Source organism: Lemur catta, chromosome 2, assembly GCF_020740605.2.
Source record: "Lemur catta isolate mLemCat1 chromosome 2, mLemCat1.pri, whole genome shotgun sequence".
Classification (NCBI taxonomy): Eukaryota; Metazoa; Chordata; class Mammalia; order Primates; family Lemuridae; genus Lemur; species Lemur catta.
In genome coordinates, this window is record NC_059129.1 from 43,065,524 (window position 1) to 43,084,133 (window position 18,610).

General features: G+C 46.1%; 2 protein-coding genes across 4 annotated transcripts; both read right to left on the reverse strand.

The window, feature by feature from the left end:
• Positions 1-287: 287 nt before the first annotated feature.
• Positions 288-10,166, reverse strand: LOC123631807 (HLA class II histocompatibility antigen, DM beta chain). 2 transcript variants are annotated; one of them, XM_045541803.1, is made up of 8 exons: positions 10,113-10,166; positions 8,178-8,212; positions 6,823-6,969; positions 4,547-4,828; positions 3,009-3,293; positions 1,199-1,315; positions 1,005-1,040; positions 288-632 (listed from the first exon to the last, which is right to left on the reverse strand). In XM_045541803.1, exons 3-8 carry the CDS (start codon positions 6,875-6,877, stop codon positions 616-618), a joined length of 792 nt encoding a protein of 263 aa, XP_045397759.1. In that variant the 5' UTR covers positions 6,878-6,969; positions 8,178-8,212; positions 10,113-10,166; the 3' UTR covers positions 288-615. The 2 variants fall into 2 exon arrangements, with proteins under 2 accessions (XP_045397759.1, XP_045397758.1); XM_045541802.1 differs by lacking the exon at positions 10,113-10,166 and adding an exon at positions 9,281-9,401.
• A 4,171-nt stretch (positions 10,167-14,337) lies between these two features.
• On the reverse strand, positions 14,338-18,366 carry LOC123631808 (HLA class II histocompatibility antigen, DM alpha chain). 2 transcript variants are annotated; one of them, XM_045541804.1, is made up of 5 exons: positions 17,730-17,893; positions 16,215-16,499; positions 15,312-15,590; positions 14,954-15,082; positions 14,338-14,590 (listed from the first exon to the last, which is right to left on the reverse strand). In XM_045541804.1, the coding sequence occupies exons 1-5, from the start codon at positions 17,815-17,817 to the stop codon at positions 14,586-14,588; spliced, it is 786 nt and encodes a 261-aa protein (XP_045397760.1). In that variant the 5' UTR covers positions 17,818-17,893; the 3' UTR covers positions 14,338-14,585. The 2 variants fall into 2 exon arrangements, with proteins under 2 accessions (XP_045397760.1, XP_045397761.1); XM_045541805.1 differs by lacking the exon at positions 15,312-15,590 and having other exon boundaries at positions 17,730-18,366.
• Between the last annotated feature and the right edge of the window lie 244 nt (positions 18,367-18,610).

Consider the following 18,610-nt stretch of genomic DNA (forward strand, 5'->3'; position numbering starts at 1 on the left):
TCTTGGCTATTTGCAAGTATGAACTCCTTTAATCCTCAGAAGATCCCCTATGAGGTGAATAAACTATTAATCCCCTTCCTCTCCCTTACTCTGTGACTTCTTCTCACCACGGTTTAATTTCTTCTTATGAATTATAAATCAGAAAACTGCCCCAAACTCTGTCTTGTCTAGATGGGAAAATGGGAGGAGGCACTGACCCGTCCACTCAAGTAGGAGGGAATCAGTCTCTGCTCCTTCTCTGCCCATATTCCTTTCCCAGGGCCCCAGGAAAAAGATGTCAAAAACACTCATTTCCACCAGAGTTTATTTCTCAGAAACGATCATCAGTGACTCACTATCCTTTGTGGCACAGTGAGGCCCCCAGGAGGGCCTTTAATTTCCTTCCCCAGATTATATTCACCCCAGAAATATAGCCTTGGACAATAATTTGGTTAGAGAATATTTCCAGGAATGAGTCCCCCAAGTTGCTAAGGTTTATATAGGGGGGACTGGGAAATTTAGAGAAAGATGGAGAAACCATAGAATCCACGAAAATGTAGGGGGTTGAAGATGTTGGGGAGGCATGGTACCATGCATCTTCTTCTTACTCAGAGTGGAAATTGTAGGATTCTGCCTCTAGGAAATGTGCCGCCCTGCAGAAGACATAAAAAGGGGATGATGAGGCTTCAATCCAACTTGACCCCATCGTTTGTAACCATGCCATGCCAGAGCCCTTAATACAGTGATATTGAAAATTCTAGGTCACCAACAACTAATACAAAGGAACTACCTTCAGCTTCCTCCCCGTAGATATGCCACTGGGTAGAAGACAAGGATGTGTGCTCTCCTCTTTCATGCTCCCAGTCATAACACTGGCAGCTTAAATCATGCTCTTGGCTAGATGCTCATCGAACATGGAAGTGCATCCCTACTGCAAGCGCCATTAGCTGAACCCAACATTGACCCGCTCTAACTGGCACCCCTACCAAAGGACCAGTAGGCAAACAGATCAACAGAGGTGTTACCTTCCGGATAATTGGACCCAGGGAGAGGAATGTAGCCTAAGAGAGAAAAACACTTGATTAGACCAGTCTTTGTAGATAAAAGTATCCAGCATTATTCACAGCAAGTGGGGTAGGAATGAGAGCGTCAATCACAAACAGCAAGTAAGCAGAGACTGGGAGCAGCAGTGGGGATGGGAGTTCAGAGTGTCACTCACTAGAGGAGGCAGCCCTCCTCCAGCTGATCAATCCAAGAGAGAAGATGATGAGGCCCAGGCCCAGAGTCACTGCAGACACAGAAACCTTCACTGCCTGCATGGGGGACAGCACAGGTGCTGCAAAAAACAGAAACTTACTAGAACCAGTCGAACTGAATTGATTGCAACCTCCTCCCAGCAGGTTCAAAAGTCCTTTATCCCAGCTCCAAGGGTCTAGCTCACACCACCCACTCTCAAGGAACTGGCCCTTCTTAAAGCTCTACTCCTAGAGTAAGCCTGGGGAACCCATCTCCCCAGATTTAGCACCCCAGCTTCCAGATCTTCTCTAATACAGTGGGGCCTCTCAAGACATCCTCTTTCCTTCCTTCACCCCAAGGGAACCCCCTCCAGGATGACGGGTTCCTCACTCCCATCTCCATTGCCCCCATGGTGACGGTGTTTGCTCCCTTACTTGCTCCAGTTGAGCAGTTTCCTATTAAAATCTGTCCACCTTTCCTAACCGCCAGTGGCTTCATTCTGTAAGTTAGCCCAGTACTTGTGTGTCTTCTACGTCTGGATTTCCCATGTGTCCTTTCAGAGCTTGTCTCCATCCCACTCCACAGCCCCCACACTTCCTGGAGCTGGTCCTCTTCTGAATCATGTCCCACAGATTATTTTCCCATAATAAAATGAACATTCCATCACCAAGGAAAAGTTCTTGTGCACCCTGTAAGGAGACTTTCCCCAGGAGAGCTCAAGTGAACATGTGAATTCCACTCTCTTCTCTGATCCCCATTCCCCTCCCAGCTGCCCAGCAAGATACAACACTCTCCACAAGGGGAGGCCCAGTCTCAGCAGCCGATCTGGGATCCTGTTCCCTGGCCCTTTGTAGACACCCTTCCTGTTCCTCATTTGTTTCTCTTTTCTTTGCCAAGAATCTCAAAATCTGTGTGCAACTTCTCTCATTACCTTTAACTACTCCCAATCCTGGGTTCAAACAGTGGTAACCAATTCTTTATCCATTAGCCCCCAAACATGCACACCAAAGTGTCTACCAGCTATGGCTTTACTGTCCCTTATGCTTGATAGGGCAGCCCAAATGCAGCACTGCCCCCACACTGAGAAAAGTCCCCCTTCCTCTTCAACCGTCACTGTTTCTTCAACTCCCATTCCTGACCTGACACCAGAATACCAGAAGAGTTGAAACATAAGGAGGCTAGAAAAGTGTATTACAATTTGGGGTTCTGAAAATATGGTTACCAAATCTACATTTTTTTTTTTTTAGAGACAGGGTCTCACTGTGTTGCCCAGGCTAGAGTGCAGTGACACAATCACAACTCACCGCAGCCTCAAACTCCTGGGCTCAAGGGATCCTACTGCCTCAGCCTCCCAAGTAGCTGGGACTACAGGTGCACACCACCACACCTGGCTGACTTTTTTTTTAGTTTTTGTAGAGATGGGGTCTTGCTCTTGCTCAGGCTGGTCTCGAACTCCTGGCCTCAAGCAATCCTCCTGCCGCAGCCTCCCAAAGTGCTAAGATTATAGTCGTGAGCCACCATGCCCAGCCTACATCCTCTTCTCAGGACAATCACTCTGTCTTCCCACCCTCAAACACAAACACAGCAACATCAACCACACCACAATAGCAACAATAACAGTGCCTATTTCTATTCCTTTATCCTATTGCCCCATTTCCGGTCCTAAACCCTCCGTAAGTTCTTCCAGACTCACTCGCTGTTTCAGCACCTCCCTCTCTAACATGCACCATGTATCTGTCCACATCTCACTCCCCCTGCTTTACCCAACTTCCTCCCACTTGCCATACACGTACTCCAGTCCTGAAGGATGGGCTCAGGAGCCCCAATGTGCTCCACTACACAGGTGTAGGTGTCCCCGTAAGAGGGGGTTAGAGCTAAATGGGACAGGGTCTGATATGTCCAGTCTCCATTGGGCTGGGAAGTCTTCTGTGCACTGTTGTGGGGGGTGACAGGCTGCCCATTCTTCCACCACGTGATGGTCACATCGGCTGGATAGAAGCCCCACACGTAGCAGGCCAGCATCACAGGCTCCCTCGTGTTAAAAGGAGTGGTTTGAGCTACTTGCACAGTTGGTGGCCCTGCATAGGAAACAAAACCTGTTCAGGAAGGAGTATGACATTCTGGATTCTTCTCCAACCTGGTTTCTTTCCTATTTCAACTCTTCATAGATTTTGCCAACCCGCTCCCCTCCCCCGCCCTCCTGCCATGCTGCCATTTGAAAGTGACGCGTTAGAATTCACTCCTGGTTCCCTTTTTCTTCTCTCTCCTTCCTTCATTGCCCCTTCTTCCTTTCCTCCTCCAAAATTATGTTTGATCACAATTAGTATAATAAAAGCCAGGTCTGAACTGTAAGCTGTTTCAGAAGTCCTATTTATTTCAAGTACATAAGCTTGAAAGTACATAAACTAAGAGTGATCCAGAGTTGTAAATTGTGATTTGAAAAGGTAGAAAAAGAATTTTCCCCCAAATCTTGTTTAACAAATTCATTTGCTAAATAAAACCTTTTCTCCTCACATAATTTAAGGAAACAAGCCTAACTCAGGACTAACTCTCTTGAATTTCGAATTAACGTAGTCCAAAAAATGAGATTGTTAATACTGCCACATTTACTAGTTTATTCTCCTAGGTAGCCTTCCTGCTTGCCTCTACCTTGGTATTTTTCAAACAAAATCTTAAATTAAAATCCAAGAAGTTATGTTAAAATGCAGATTCCCTAGCCTTCATCCCCAGATACTTTCATTCAACGGACCTGGAGTGGTACCGGGGCTTGCATTTTTAACAAGCACCTCCTCCAGGCAATTCTGAGAAACGTGGCTCAGAAACCACATCTTGAGACACATTACTCTGTCTTAGGGAGATCTTCAAGTCTACTTGATCCTCAAGCCATTCTCAATGCAAGGGAGTAAGGGTGAGAGAGAACCCTAATCCCCTGACATTGCAAACATTCCCGTGCCTGGGTCCAGCCCAGATCCAGAATATGACAATTGGGGCTGAAGAGGCACGAACACTCTGGGGGAAGCTATGCTGGTTGCTCTGACACAGCCCTGGTTGAACTCATGCCTGCGTCCTGAGATACCCTGGCCTCTACACGCTCTCCTCCAGTGTCTCCTCACCGCTTAAGCATCACCTCCCCTTCTTTACTCCTGTCCCACTCTGTCAACTGCCTTGTTCCCCTTGAGGTCCAACCCTCCCTCTTTCCACATTCCAGATCCACACATCTTCTCTTCTTTCCTGCCCAAATCTCAACCCCCTGGCCTGCTGAGGAATCCTCCCTGGCCTCCCCTCTCCTAACTGTGCTTCCTAATGCCCGTCTGCACCCCTCTCTCCTCACGTGTCCTGTGGGTCAGTGACCCCCAGAAGGGCTGGGTGTGCACAGCACAGTCCTGGAGCCCACTGCGCAAGCGCTGGAGCAGGGTGTCTTGCTGGTTGAGGTAATCTGACAGGTAATTGGCCAAGGAATTCAGCACCCCAAATTCACAGGGGGCCATTTTGTCCTCTTGTGGATCCCAGCAGGTCAGCAGATCCTTGTTGAAGGAGATGCAATATGTGAAATCCTTTGCAGTCCCATCATCATCCAATAGACAGGTGCTTTCCACATGGGCCACAAAGCCACCTAGAGGAGCCGAGGAAGGGAGAGCAGGTCAGTGTCCTTTGCTGGTGTGACATAAATAGATACATACATACATACATAAAATAAATGTACTTATATTTAGGAGCTCTTAAAATCCTGTAATTTCCTGAGTGATAGGGATGCTACCTGCATCTTTTGTTTTTGTTCTCATATTTGGTCTTTGACCGTGGTTCCTGATGCAGAGCTTCTAATCCCTTGGAATTTCCTGGATAATAGGAGTGACTTTTGTTCTAATGAGGTGACTCTTAGTTGGCTCCTGGATGAGGGCCAGTCACCAGAAAGACCAAGCCATGATTAGGACCCCGGAAATTTTAGTCCCATTCCGCAGCCTCAGGTAGGGGAGAGGTTACTGGAGATTGAATTAATAACGGATCACACCTATGTGATGAAGCCTCCATAAAAATCACTGAACTGTGGGATCTGGAGACCTTCTCAGCTGGTGAACATATCCACGTGCCAGGAGAGTGGAGTACCCCAACCCCATGGGGACAGAAGCTCCTGCAATGGAGACTCTTCCAGACCTCGCCCTATGTACTTCATCTGGCTGTGCATTTGTATACTTTAAAACTGCAATCCCCAACCGGTCTGCAGCCTGTTAGGGCCTGGGCCGCAGAGCTCTGCCACACCCCCACCCCCACCCCATCTGTGGAAAAGTTGTCTTCCATGAAACCATTCCCTGATGCCGAAAAGGTTGGGGACTGCTGCTTTAAAATATTCTTTGTTAAAGGATACAACATTACAGCTAGATAGGAGGAATAAGTTCTAGTGTTCTATACCACTGTAGGATGACCATAGTTCACAACAGTATATCATATAGTTTTAAATAGCTAGAAGGATATCGAATGTTCCCAACACAAAGAAATGACAAATGTTTGAGATGATGGATATGCTAATTACCCTGATCTGATCACATACATTATATGTATCAAAACATCACTATCTACTCCATGAATATGTACACTTATTATTTGCCAATTAAAATAAACTAAAACATCCTTTGTAATAAATCGGCAATAGTAAGTAAACTGTTTTCCTGGGTTCGATGAGCTGCTCTAGCAAATTATCAAATCCAGTGAGGGGGTCATAGGAACCTCTGGTTTGTAGCCAAGTGGAACAGAAGTTGTGGATAACCTGGGGACCTACTACTTGTGATTGGTGACTGGAGTGGGGGCAGTCTTGTGAAACTGAGCCCTTCACCTGTGGGGTCTGTGTTAACTCCAGTTAGCGTCAGAATTGAATTGAATTGCAGGATACCCAGCCGGTATAGGAGAATTGGTGGGTATAGCGGAAAAAACCCACACATCTGGTCAAGGAAGTGTTAAGCATGAGCATATAGAAGAAAAGACAATTGGTTTTTCCTATATTCAGCTGGGAACCCCAGCCTTGGTTACATCCAGTTAGTCTGACACAGATTATTTTCCAACTCCGGCAGCATCTACTGACCAAGCTCACACACCGGAGTCTCTGAGAGCCTAATTTAAGGGAGTAAATGGTAGTGGCAGAGAAGTTTATACACCTGGTTTCCTCTTTATGCGACACGAGGTACAGGGACAGGATTATTTGCATGCTTAAATGTGACAATTTACCCAGAACCCAGACCTTCAGTGGGGCAAATTATTGAGAGGGAAAAACGGTCAAAGGAAAGAGTCGGTCTTGTTCTGTGCTGGTAATATCATTAAACATTCACTCCATACAAATTTATGAAGCACTTGGTGTGTGCCCACCACTGTGCTAGGAGCTGGGGATGCAGCCATGAACATGATGGACATTGTCCTTGCCTGTATTCCAGCAGGGGATCTATATTATACAAATAATTATACAGCCTAATTACTATTAAAATTGCTACAAAGGTACAGTACAACGTGCTATAGGGAGACAAACTAGTCTGGGGCATCCAAATCCAATAACAAAACTGAAACTCTTACCCCAAAACAGGAGCAAAAGGAAGGGAGGGTCCCAGGAAGGAATGTCCTTACCTGCTCCTGTGCAGCCCAGGCTGAGCCCCAGCAGCAGCGGCAGGAGTGTGGTCATGCTCTGTTCCGTGAAGACGCCACTGGGAATTCAGTCCCCTGGACCAACTCTTCCAGGGGCCTTGGGTCCTCGCCTGTCCCAGAAGCCCCAGCCTGGGTAGATGATCTCCAGACACTAAGCTGAATATGGTATTGCCCCAGCCCCTAGGTCCCCACTAGATCAATGATATGGTGCTACCCAGCCCCCAGACACTAGACCTGTTCCTACCAGCTCATCAGAGTCCCGTGTCCCAAACTGAGCGTGGTCAGACTGGCCAGGTAGGCGGGGAAAGATGTAGAGACAAATCACCAAGTGCCTCAGCCTGGCATCATCAGTTACTAGGTAAACTTCATCCTGCCCGAGGTTTAGACAACAGGACCCCTGGTCTCTTCCTCAATTATTTTTCTACAGAACAGCCAGTCTGTAGGTGGATTCCCCTAGATCGGTGGAGGGAATAATCCCAATATTCCCAGGGTGTATGCAGCCTGGACTGCCCACTGGTTTAACTTCTTCCTCTCAATGCCCTCCCCCCGCCCAAAAAGGACTAGGACTGGATAACCTCTCCTGTTCTTTCAAAGGAGGTTACCCAGGAAGACATTATTTAAACCCTTGGTCTGTCCTGCCACCCGGGAGACGGGAGGACACAGAGCCCTTCTGGGGCAGGTGGCAGAGGCAGAGCTGCTGAGAAGGAAGGAGGCACAGACAGTACACAGTCACCTGGTCTCAGAGCAGGTCTGCAGAATGAGGGAGGCAGTTGCACCTTAGAGATCAGGCACAGCAGCCTGGAGATCCCTCCACGAGTCTCCACTGCTGCTTCTGTTCTAGCCAGGAAAACCTCATTTCCTCCTCAGCTATAATAGCTGCTTTCTGGAACAAGGAAACCATATCCTCCTACGCCGTGAGCGATCTCAGGGTGTAGACCACAGGGTGACGCCACTTAAGCCCCCTGAAAAATAGCTGGTGATGGGCCAGTGACAGTTCACCTGCCTTCCCCGGAACTCTAAACTCCCCTGTGTGTTTCCCCTGTGGTCCCCTCTGTCCCAGGCAGCTCCCTGCATTATGAAGCCATTAGAAAAATGAGATAAAGCTTCCCGACTTTTCTTCCTCTGGAAAGACAAGTTTTAAATGGCAATTGAGTCTTCCATCCCATTGTGAACCATACACTAACTTTTTCTATCATTAACTTAAAACCCTAAATTGACTTCCCTCTGCTCCTCAATAGGCTTCAGGGCTGCCTCTTGTCACCTTAGTTTCTGAAAGCTATTGGATTTGATTTAATAATGAGCTAAACAAAAAAGGATGAGGAGGAAACCACACTTACCTGCCCTCTCTCAAAGTCCGTGAGCTCAGGAGAATCTGATATTTACGAAGAAAAAGAGAAGGAAAAAAAATGCATGTACAAAAAATAAATACAAAGATCAATATCGGAAACAGAAGACTTGTTTTATGTAACTATTTAATAATTGAGATTAACCAAAGCTCTCCCCATATCTCTCAGCCACCCCCCCACCCCCACCTTGGTTATATACTCTAACTCTGCTAATGAATCTTCCAGTGAGTTGGAATGGGCAGAACATGGGGTGGGGAGTCCAAAATTGTAGAGCTTCTGCTTTGTAACAGATATTATACTAAGCAGGTCCTTTATATGTTATCTCATTTAATCTTAAATGACTTGTTTTTGTTTGTTTGTTTTTTGAGACAGAGTCTTCCTCTGTCACCCTGGGTAGAGTACAGTGGCCTCATCATAACTCACTGCAACCTCCAACTCCTGGACTCAAGTGATCCTCTGGCTTCAGCCTCCAGAGTAGCTGGGACTACAGGCTCATGCCACGATGCCCAGTTAATTTTTCCAACAGCATCCGGCTCTTGTTCAGGTTGGTCTCGAACTCCTGAGCTCAAGCAATCTTCCCACCTTGGCCTCCCAGAGTGCTAGGATTACAGGAATGAGCCACTGTGCAAGCTTGGCCTTAAATGACTTATTAATTATCCTATTTTACAAGTTCAAAAACAGGTCCAGTGATTCACATCCAAGATCTAGAGGCTTTAACTCCTTATGCAACTCCTGTACATACACACACACACACACACACACACACACACACACACACACACACACACACACACACACACACGCTTGAGCATGCCCACACACTCACTACATCTTGAGACTGGGATGGCCCAGATAAAGGGATTTAGTGGGGCCTCTGCTGAGAAAAGAAGAAAAAGAAGAGCCACAATCCACAACCCAATCCATCCAAGACTTATCTTTCCTGTTCTCAGAGTTCCTTCTGCTCTTAGAACCACCGTCTCTTTCACTTTCTCTTTTGACAGTTTCAAAACTCTGAATTCTCTACACACATGCACCCTAACAAAATTCCCCCTCACATTCCTCCCCATTCTGCTCAGACAAGCGGTGAGCCTAACCTTGCAGGAACCAGGTTTAGGACTCCTTTTCAATGTCTACACAGCCGAGCCCGGGCAAGGGAGCACTCGGTGTGTGGTCCTGTGCCAGCACAGGGCATGGCCCCAGCTAGTGCCAGCGAAGCTGAACGGAGTTCCCTCTCGTGTCTAGCTCTCTGCTCTGGCAGTCAAAGGAGATGTGAAACCTCCTGTGAGGTTGCAGCAGGAAATGGCAGGAGAAGATTTCACTTCTCTATTAATGCGAAGTCTGAGGGCATTTTTTAGAATAAAGCAGGACAGAAAACCCAGAGACCTGTGCTCAGCAAAGCAATTTTTTCCTTCCTCTCCTCCCGTTCGTACTATTTTTACAGATACAGGTCTGTCTTTCCGCCTCCAGCAAGCTCAAAACAATATTTCAGATGCACTGTCCATTGTTGATTATGTAGCACTAGGACTGAAGAAGTTACGTTGTCTTTCTTTTACTGCCACTGTGCAACTGCCCAAAGAGTGAGCCCTCTCCCTTCCCACTGCCTCTTCCCTCAGCCTGGTCACATGCCTGCAGTGGACTTGTCCCCGTGCTTATGTGCAAAGCATTACAGGGAATACCAGAGCTGGGAGATATGGACTCTGTCCCCACCTCACTTCACTTGTAGGTCAGCTGGAGAGTGAGAACAAACACTTTTAAAGAGAAGAGTCTATGTTAAAGCAAGCAAGCAATAACACCAGAGGACTAAAAAGAGAAATCAGTGTGGGCATGTGGACAGGGAGTCCTCTCAACTGAGAGGGTCTGCAGGTGAGCCATGACTACTGGGCTGGGTTCGTACAGGGGAGGAGGAAGGCAGTTGGCACCACAGACCTGGTATGTAGCTCCACAGGCTTGGTGATGCTGTGAGGTGCTCCTGGGGAGGAGGGGGTCCTATGAAGAACCTGGGCTGGCTGAAACAAAACAAGCTGCAATAACGTCACTGGCATCACACATTGAACGAAGTCACAAATGTCCTCTCTTGCTTTTTCTGAGTATGGCCATAGTAATAAATCTCTAGGTACTTCTTCAGGTTGCTTCATGTAAGTTCTTAGTTTCCTCTTCTAGAGAGATGGTTTTAACTCAAACCTCCATTTTATAAATACGAAAATGGCTCAACCAATCAATCATTTGTAATCTAAAACCAGTATCATGAGACCACATTTGTGACTTCCTTCAGTGTCTTTTCAAAACTACACACACCTGCACCCTGCCAGGATTATATTACTTGCCCAATCTGTCCCAGTCTCCCTCTACCCCCTACATCACCTCCACCCACACACACCCCTCCCCTGTCAGGATTCACTGCTCTAGAACTAAACTCTGACCCCTGGGTTACAGCTGCTATAGCTAGTTCACCATCCTTCTATCCTGAAGCCAAATTACTTGAATTACTAGGGGATAGTCTACCTGATTTGCCACCACAACTCTTAAAGAATATTATCTCCATTTTTCCCATGAGAAAATGGAGGCAGAGGGAGTTAATTGGTTGCTCAGATTTACTCAGATACTAAGTAATAGAACCATGACTTGAACTCAGGATTTATAACTCTAAATCCTATATTCCTAATAATCAATTTAAAAAATGATTGAAAATTGCCTATCATTTATAATAGCAAGAAAAAGCATAGCATGCTTAGGAATTAACATATGAAAGTATAAGAACTTTATGAAAAAAAGAAAATTTTATTAAAGTACATAAGTGAAGACCTGAGAAGTAGGGAGATATACCATATTCATGGATGGGCCATCCTAACATAATAACAATCTCTCCCCACATCTATAACCTAAATGCCACCCCAACCAAAATCATGGCAGGATTTGGGGTGAATTTGACAAACTGATTCTAAAATGTACATGGAAATAAAGTCCATGAGTATCTTAGACAATTTTGGTAAAGAAAAGCAAAATGGTGGAGGTGGGATGGTAAAGAAATGGAGACTAGTCCTACCAAATAGTATTAATAACATATTAAAAAGACAAAAAATAATTAAACAATGTGATATTGACATAGGAAATAACAAACCAGTGGAAGTGAATAATCCAGAGACAAATCTATGCACATAGGGAAGCTTGGTATAAAATCCTTGGATATAAATGGAATGTTTGGTAAATGGTATTCACAAGATCAGTTTACTATTTTGAGGGAAAAGAAAGTTGTATTCTTACAAATTCTTAGAAAATTTTCAGATCAATAAAGATCTACATGTGAACAGAAAACAATAATACTAATAGAAGAAAAATAGTGGAATATTATATGGCCACATAAATATAAGGCAGCTTTTTTACCCAAAATTATTCATCAGAAAATAGGGAAATACCTTATGTATAAGACCTTATTTTTTTCCAAATTGTGGGCATGCTGTCAAAGTTGTTTGGGAAAGATACATTACCCTAAAATGATCTCAGTTAATAAATGGATGGGAATTGGAATAAAATTGATTTATGAAATGTGGGAGTGGAGACAGCAATATGCCCTCATTACAATGTTTTTAAAAAGTGATTTTTAAATTTGTGAGTTACTAACTAAATAAATATAATTAGCAGACATTTGACTATTTCCCTATAATTTCTACATTCCTAAAACTTTATAATTTGAAATTGAAAAAAAGACTTTTAAAATATTCTCATTGAGAAACTGGAGCATCACCATGTCACTTTCTATTCCACTAAAAATTGTACTTTACTGCCTTGGGGTTGGAAAGGATTTCTTAAGATCACATAAGCACAAACCATAAGGGTTTTGATGGTCAAAATTAAATAATTCTATTCAGGGAAAGAATTCTATACAAATTTAACTAATGAGCAGAAAACTGGAAAAAAAATCATTTGTAATAGCTATACTGATGTCACATTACTGTATAGAATACATATATCCCCCCAAATTCACAAGAAAAAGACAGAAAATGAAATTTTAAAATAGACAAAAGATATGAGTCAGTAATTTACAGAGAGAGAAGAACCTATGAAAAGATGCCCAGCCTCACTAGTAAAGAGAGAAGGTAAATCAAAGCAAGATACCACTCTACACCCACCATATTGCTGACATTTGAAAGTCAAATAATTTCAGGTATTAGTGAGGATAAAGGGAAATAAGAACTCTCTTGCTCTGTTGGTGGGAGTGTAAACTATTTATGATCCCTGAATTACAGATTACAAATTAGTTGGGTGAAAAAATGATCATAGGAAATAAGGCAGCATATCCCAATCCTTGGGTTGAGTGCTCTAAGTCTTGGAAGAATTCAGTAAAGATCAATTAGGGCTGGAGAATTAGGAACAGGTTCATGGAAGAGGTTGAACTTGAGTTGAATCTATAGAGTTGGTGAAGACAGAAGCAAGCTGAACAGAATGAAGAAGGCTTTGCTGTAAGAGGAGAGAGCCTGGGCGCATGGCCTAAAGGGAAGACAGACATGGTACTGTCAAGGAAGAGTGAAGAAAACAGATTTATTCAAGAACCAGACTCCTACTGGGAATAGTGGGTAATATCTTTCATTAGAAAAGGGCAATCTACAGCCATACCACCCTGAAAGTGCCCAATCTCGTCTGATCTCAGAAGCTAAGCAGCGCTGAGCCTTGTTAGTACTTGGATGGGAAAAAAGAGCGCCAGACTAGAGAGGATGTTGAATCCTTCTAGAGTATTTAAGGGACAGTATCATTGACTGCTTGATCAGAGAGCATCTATTCTAAACCCATTATTTTAGATGAAGAATTTGAGGCTCAGAGAGGGAAGTGACTTGTCTAAGGTCACACAGCATAATAAAAGCAGTTTTAAGGTTTGACTGGCAAGAAATTTCTGGATAAGTTGAGAAACAGAGAGATAGAAATTAGGAAGAACTAGAATGCAACAAGGAGCAGGTTTAGAATGGCAAAATGAGAATAAAAATAAAAACATCTCAAAGGGAGAAAATACAATATTTGAAGAGGGGTTCAAATTATGTTCCAGAGAAAAGAAAGAAGTCAACGACACTACTAAATTCTCCTATGAAAATCAAGACAAATAGTGATAATTCTAGGTTATCGAGCATTTTTTCTATGTGCCAAACACTATTCTAAGCATCCTGCAGACACTAACTTAGTTAAGTTCACAGCAACCCTATAAAGTAGACACCATTGTTATCATCATCCTTTTACAGAAAATGATACCAAGGTACAAGTTAAGTAACTTGCCCAAGGGCACACAGCTAACAATTAACAGTCATGACTGAATTCCCAGCAGTCTGATTCTGGAGCCCATACTTCGTACCCAGTACACACGCTGTTCGTAGAAAGGAGATGATTCAGAGGAGGTGCCAACTTCTCTAAGGGGGAATTGGATATTTCCCCTTAGATGAGACTCCGCTACAATGTGAAGAACAGGGAATCCTTCACCAATATCAAACTAACTTCACTCCTAGCTTTAATGCCACCCTGTCCTCCAAAGCAACTCTAGACCCTAATGAAAACAAGAAATAAAGCACATGCACAGTAATTTAGCACCAGCGGTCACATGCTGCCTGCTCCCATGATCCGTCGCAGTTCTCCTTGGATGGTTCACTCAAGCCAAAGAACAGATCGTCTGGAAGGACACATGGGTTCTTTGCCCTTCCAGGCTGTTCCCACTTCACCTTAGGAGCTCGATGATGCTGTTTTCACGGAACTGATCTGACGGGATTAGGAGAGCACTGGCAGCTTCTTCTTCCTGTCCCGAGCTCCTGTTTTCCCAAGTATGGCGAGGGCTCAAGGGAGTCATGTATTGCTCAAGGCAGCCTATACTAGACATAAATGTTTTCACAAATAGTAAAATGCAAAAAAAAAAAAAAAAAAAAACCACCAAAACCAAAAATCAAGCACCTTCCTCAACCATTTTGTGAGCAGACTATCAGAAAATAGCCCCGCCTTCATTTCTTACATATTTTGCACAAACCAACAGGCATAAAAGCCATCGTGCAGTGCCGAGGGTTTTTCCCTATTTCTCTCCCTAAGGAGGGCAAGCTGTGTTCAGGTTAAGGCATGCTGAATTTCAAATGACAACCCACTCTGGAAACAAATACCATGAGTTAAGAAAGAAGCCACACTGATATTCAGAAAGGAGATTTATTGCCTTGAAGTGAGAAGGGACGTGGTTGTGACAGGCAGGTCACGCTGGCCTCCCCAGGATGCAGACCAGGGACAGCAGAGCCCCCAGCTGGGAAACCCACACACATACGCCCTGGGGGATCCCAGGGACTTCTTCCCTTCTGAGAAGGACACATCCGGAGCAGGATGTAGGAAACCTGAGCACCCTCTGGATGGCTGAAGCTGTTGGCATCAAACTCTGGTCTGGAAGAATCAGTCTGAGGAGAGAGGGGGAAGGGGAAAGCCATCAGGGGATCCTCCTCCCCCCGAAGGACCTGCTCGCCCTGCCTGCAGCACACCCCACAGAGGCTGATCTTTTCTTGCACCCAAATAATCTCCAGGGACCTTTCCTAGAGCTCCTCATATCACGCCTCTCTCATGCAAAGCCATTCTTGTGACCTTTAACTGTGTGTGCACTAGGTCTCCAACTAGGAGGAAGTGCCCCCATGGTGCTGGATGCAAGCCCCCAAGGGCCCGAGGACCGCTCTGTGTCCCCCCACTCCACAGAATAATCCTTACACATGCACACATGCATCACTGTGTCTGGCTCCCACAGCTCACCCCCTCCCCAGATGACATACCACCTGAGCAAGGCTTGCGGAAGTAGATGATGAGGACAGTGCCCACAATGATGCCCAGGACACCCAGGCCAAAGGCCAGGCCACACAGCACATTCTCCAGGAGATCTGAGGGCAGTGCGTTCTGGGGCACTGGAGGGGAGGGAAGCAGATCAGTCTGGAGACGTGGTTAGGGAGCCTCCCGCCTGGGGGAATGACTTGGGTGTCTGGGATGACAAGGGAGAAACTGAGGCATGGAAGATTGGGTCTGGGTTAGAGTAAGAATGGATTAAACAAAGTCCAAATAGAGGAAGAAGGCCCCTCCCATAGGTCTATCCCTTTTGCCCCTGAAAGGACCAGACTTCCAGGGAAAGGGCCTCACCCCAATAAGCAATTGCTGTGTAGCGGTCAATTTCATGAGTCACCATGCAGGAGAAAATGTCAGAGGGTTCCGGGGTGAAGTTTAAGTAAGAAAAGGCCTGGAAGGTGAGTCCGTCAATGGCTGAGACGAAAGTGGGCCCAACTCCTTCCACGGGGTGGGAGTGATGCTGCCAGTTCACCGTCAATGTGGGTGGGAAGAGATTACTGACAAAACAGACCAGCGTGTTGGGCTTGCCAAACTCCAGGGGCTTCATTGTGAATACCTCAGCAATAGGGAACCCTGGTGGGCGGATGGAGGTGTGAGGGAAAGAAGAGACTAGTTTAGATGGTACCTCTGTGTTTTGAGGGGTCATGGCACAAGAAGGGCAGGGCAGACTCAGTGGGCTGGGCTTTGGGAGGTGGAGATGAGGGAGGAGTTGGGGCCCAGCGGAAGGTCTTCTTCCAGGTAAGAACCGCAGCTAGACCTAGAAGAGCCAGATCCAGGCGACTCTGGACCCCTGCACCCTGACTTCCTGCAGCACTTCCTGGCTAGAGCTCACACTGGCATCTAACCATGCACTGTCGCCGCATGAAAACACAAGCACATCATCAGATGCTTCATCCTCCCCTTCCATCTTGCTGGGCATAGTAGTGTAAGTGCTAATATTCAGCAGGCATTAAATGATCCCTGTTGAAGTCATCAAGTTCAATAAATAGTTTCGAATGTCTACGACACGCTAGGCTCTTGTCTCCTGCCCACAACAAAACACGGGCTGCAGACCAAGGCTTGTGGAAAAACTGAGGTCCCGTGGAGAACCTGAAGGCATTAGAGATGAGGAGCTCATGTGAAGGGGAATCGTTCAGTGCACACAGTAATGAGGTTAAGAATGCAGCCCTCCACCCTTCACTCCCCAAAACTCCTGACCTCTGGACACTGGGATTTTCCCATCAAGCTGTGGGCCTATTTGCTGGACCATCATCTGGCAGAACCCTGTGTCAAACAAGATGGCAGAGGCATCGCTCTGTTCCTCAGTCCACTTGGCAAATTCAGGCAGGCGAGGAACTCGGGTGTTCCGGGAAAAGTCAAAGGAGAAAAGCTGGTCCTCATCATAGGTCTCAGAGAGCCCCATGCTGGGATTCCCATACTGGCAGTACACGGTGTGCAAGAACGTGTGGTTCTGCAGGTCATCCTGCCACACTGGAGTAGGAACTGCAAAGGAGACAGGCACGGTTCAGGGAGGTGGGAACTTCCTCCTCCTCTTTAACTTAGAAAACCTCCAGGTCTGCTTTTGGGAGTGAGGGCCGAGGTGTGGCATAACACTCTCCCGTGTCTGTTATTTAGGCTTCCCCTCCCAATGGGGTGAAGAATAAATTACAGGATCTCTCCAAACTTCCTCTCCCCATAAAACTATCTAAAGTTGTAAAAAGTAAAAAAAGGCTTACTGTCTATAGTGACAGATTCGGAGTCATTATGTTGGTTGTATGTCTGTGCACTGCACAAAGGCACCCAGCCAAAGCAGCAAGTGGAAGCCAAACCCAGCCTGCACTCTGCTCACCACGCCGTGTGTCCTGGCACAGGGCTGCATCCTCCCAAAGGTGACTCCTCTGGTCTAACTGACATGAGGCCACCATACTGAAGTTGATGGCTGGGTTTCCCAGTCTTAGAAGGGAGGGAGAAGGAATGGCTATGGTCTCCCCATGTCATAGATGGGACTGCTTCACCTACCCCCAGAAATCAGTGGTAAACTGAGAAACCAGCCTCCAGACATTTCTTTAGCCACTTCATTGGCACCAGGTCTCTCTGAAAATGCTTTCCCTTCCTTCAGTGCTCCAGACCTCCCAGTGACAGGATCGGGGGGAGGGACCCCATAACTGCAGGAAATAATCCCTCTTCTATGAAACTCTTGGCAGGACCCCCAGCCAGCAGGAAACCTTCTACCCAACACCCAGAATAATAGAGTAAGAGGGATCTTCCAGATTACTCCTCCATTCTACCCTATCCTCCACAGAGAAGGAAACCAAGGCCCAATAAAGGGAGGAGACTTTTCAACAATCACAAGGCAAGTTAATGACAGAAGGCAGAGTGGCATCCTGAGTGGAGGAGTGAAAATATTAATAACATTTGCTGAGATCAAATCCCAGTCTACCACTTGCCAGTGGTGTGAACTTGCACAGATAATGCTGGTCTCATTTTTTCATTTGTGAAATGGAGGGAATGATCTCTGCTTCCAGCAACTGTCTTAAATGGAACAAGTAATGCTCTCTGACATTGTTTATCATCCATGAACAGTAGCTCCCTTTCCCAATTCCGCGTTGTTTCCACTATCTCAATAAGGCTCCCCAACATTTACAAAGCACAGGGCTGTTCCTCAAATGCACTGGGTGGACTCCCCAGCTTCCATGCTGTCAGGGTGGAAGTAAAGGAGAGGTACTATCTTACCTTCCCGGATGGCCCCGGAGTGGGGCAGCAGCCACAGAAGTTGCAGCAGCTGCAGCAGCACAGCTCCTTGGCTCTGCCCATGAGCCATGTCTTCACACCACACAGTAGGCAGGAGCTACCAACCCAGCTACCCAAGTCCCCCAGGTCCCGCCCCTAGAGGGTAGCTTAGATCCTGTTTCACCAGCTCATGTCCAATAGTTACCCTTGTCATTTTGTCTAAACCAATCACAGAATGTAGGGTTTAACATCATCAGTCACTGGGGAGAGACCTGGGGCCAGCAACCTCCTGAAGACTTGGCTCTCTCATCAGGCCAGAGTGTGGCCAGTAACCAGGCTGGGAGGGCCCGTGGGGCAATGTCTGCCTCCTGGTGAGTTTCCTCTTTAGTCTCAGGCTGTCGGCCTCAGCCCCCAAACGGACTGGCTGGCTCTTCAGAGCAGTGCCGCCTCGTGGCAGAATGCAGCAGTGGGATGGCATCTTCCCACAGCAAGCTCCCAGGTCTTCAGACCCTGCCTCCTCCTCCCTCCTGCCCCTCTCCTCTTTCTCCGCAAGGTTATGCTCCTCCAGTCATGAGCTCTAATTCATTCTGCAGAAATATATTGAAGACTTAATATATTAAAGACTGGGTATTGGGCCCAGTGCCAGAAATACAAAGATGAATAAGGCATACTCCTGCCTTCAAAGAACCTAGAGTCTTGGGGTGGGGGGTGGAATCAATGAATAAATACTTACACAACAATGTAATGTATTCAAGTAAGAATGTATCAAGTGTTTTGGAAGCAGGAGCAATTTTATGAGGATGGGGGAATAGGTGGAACATAATCAGGCAAGGCTCCTAAGAGTCCTGATGGTAAAACAGTTTGGCCAGCAGAATGTGAGGGCA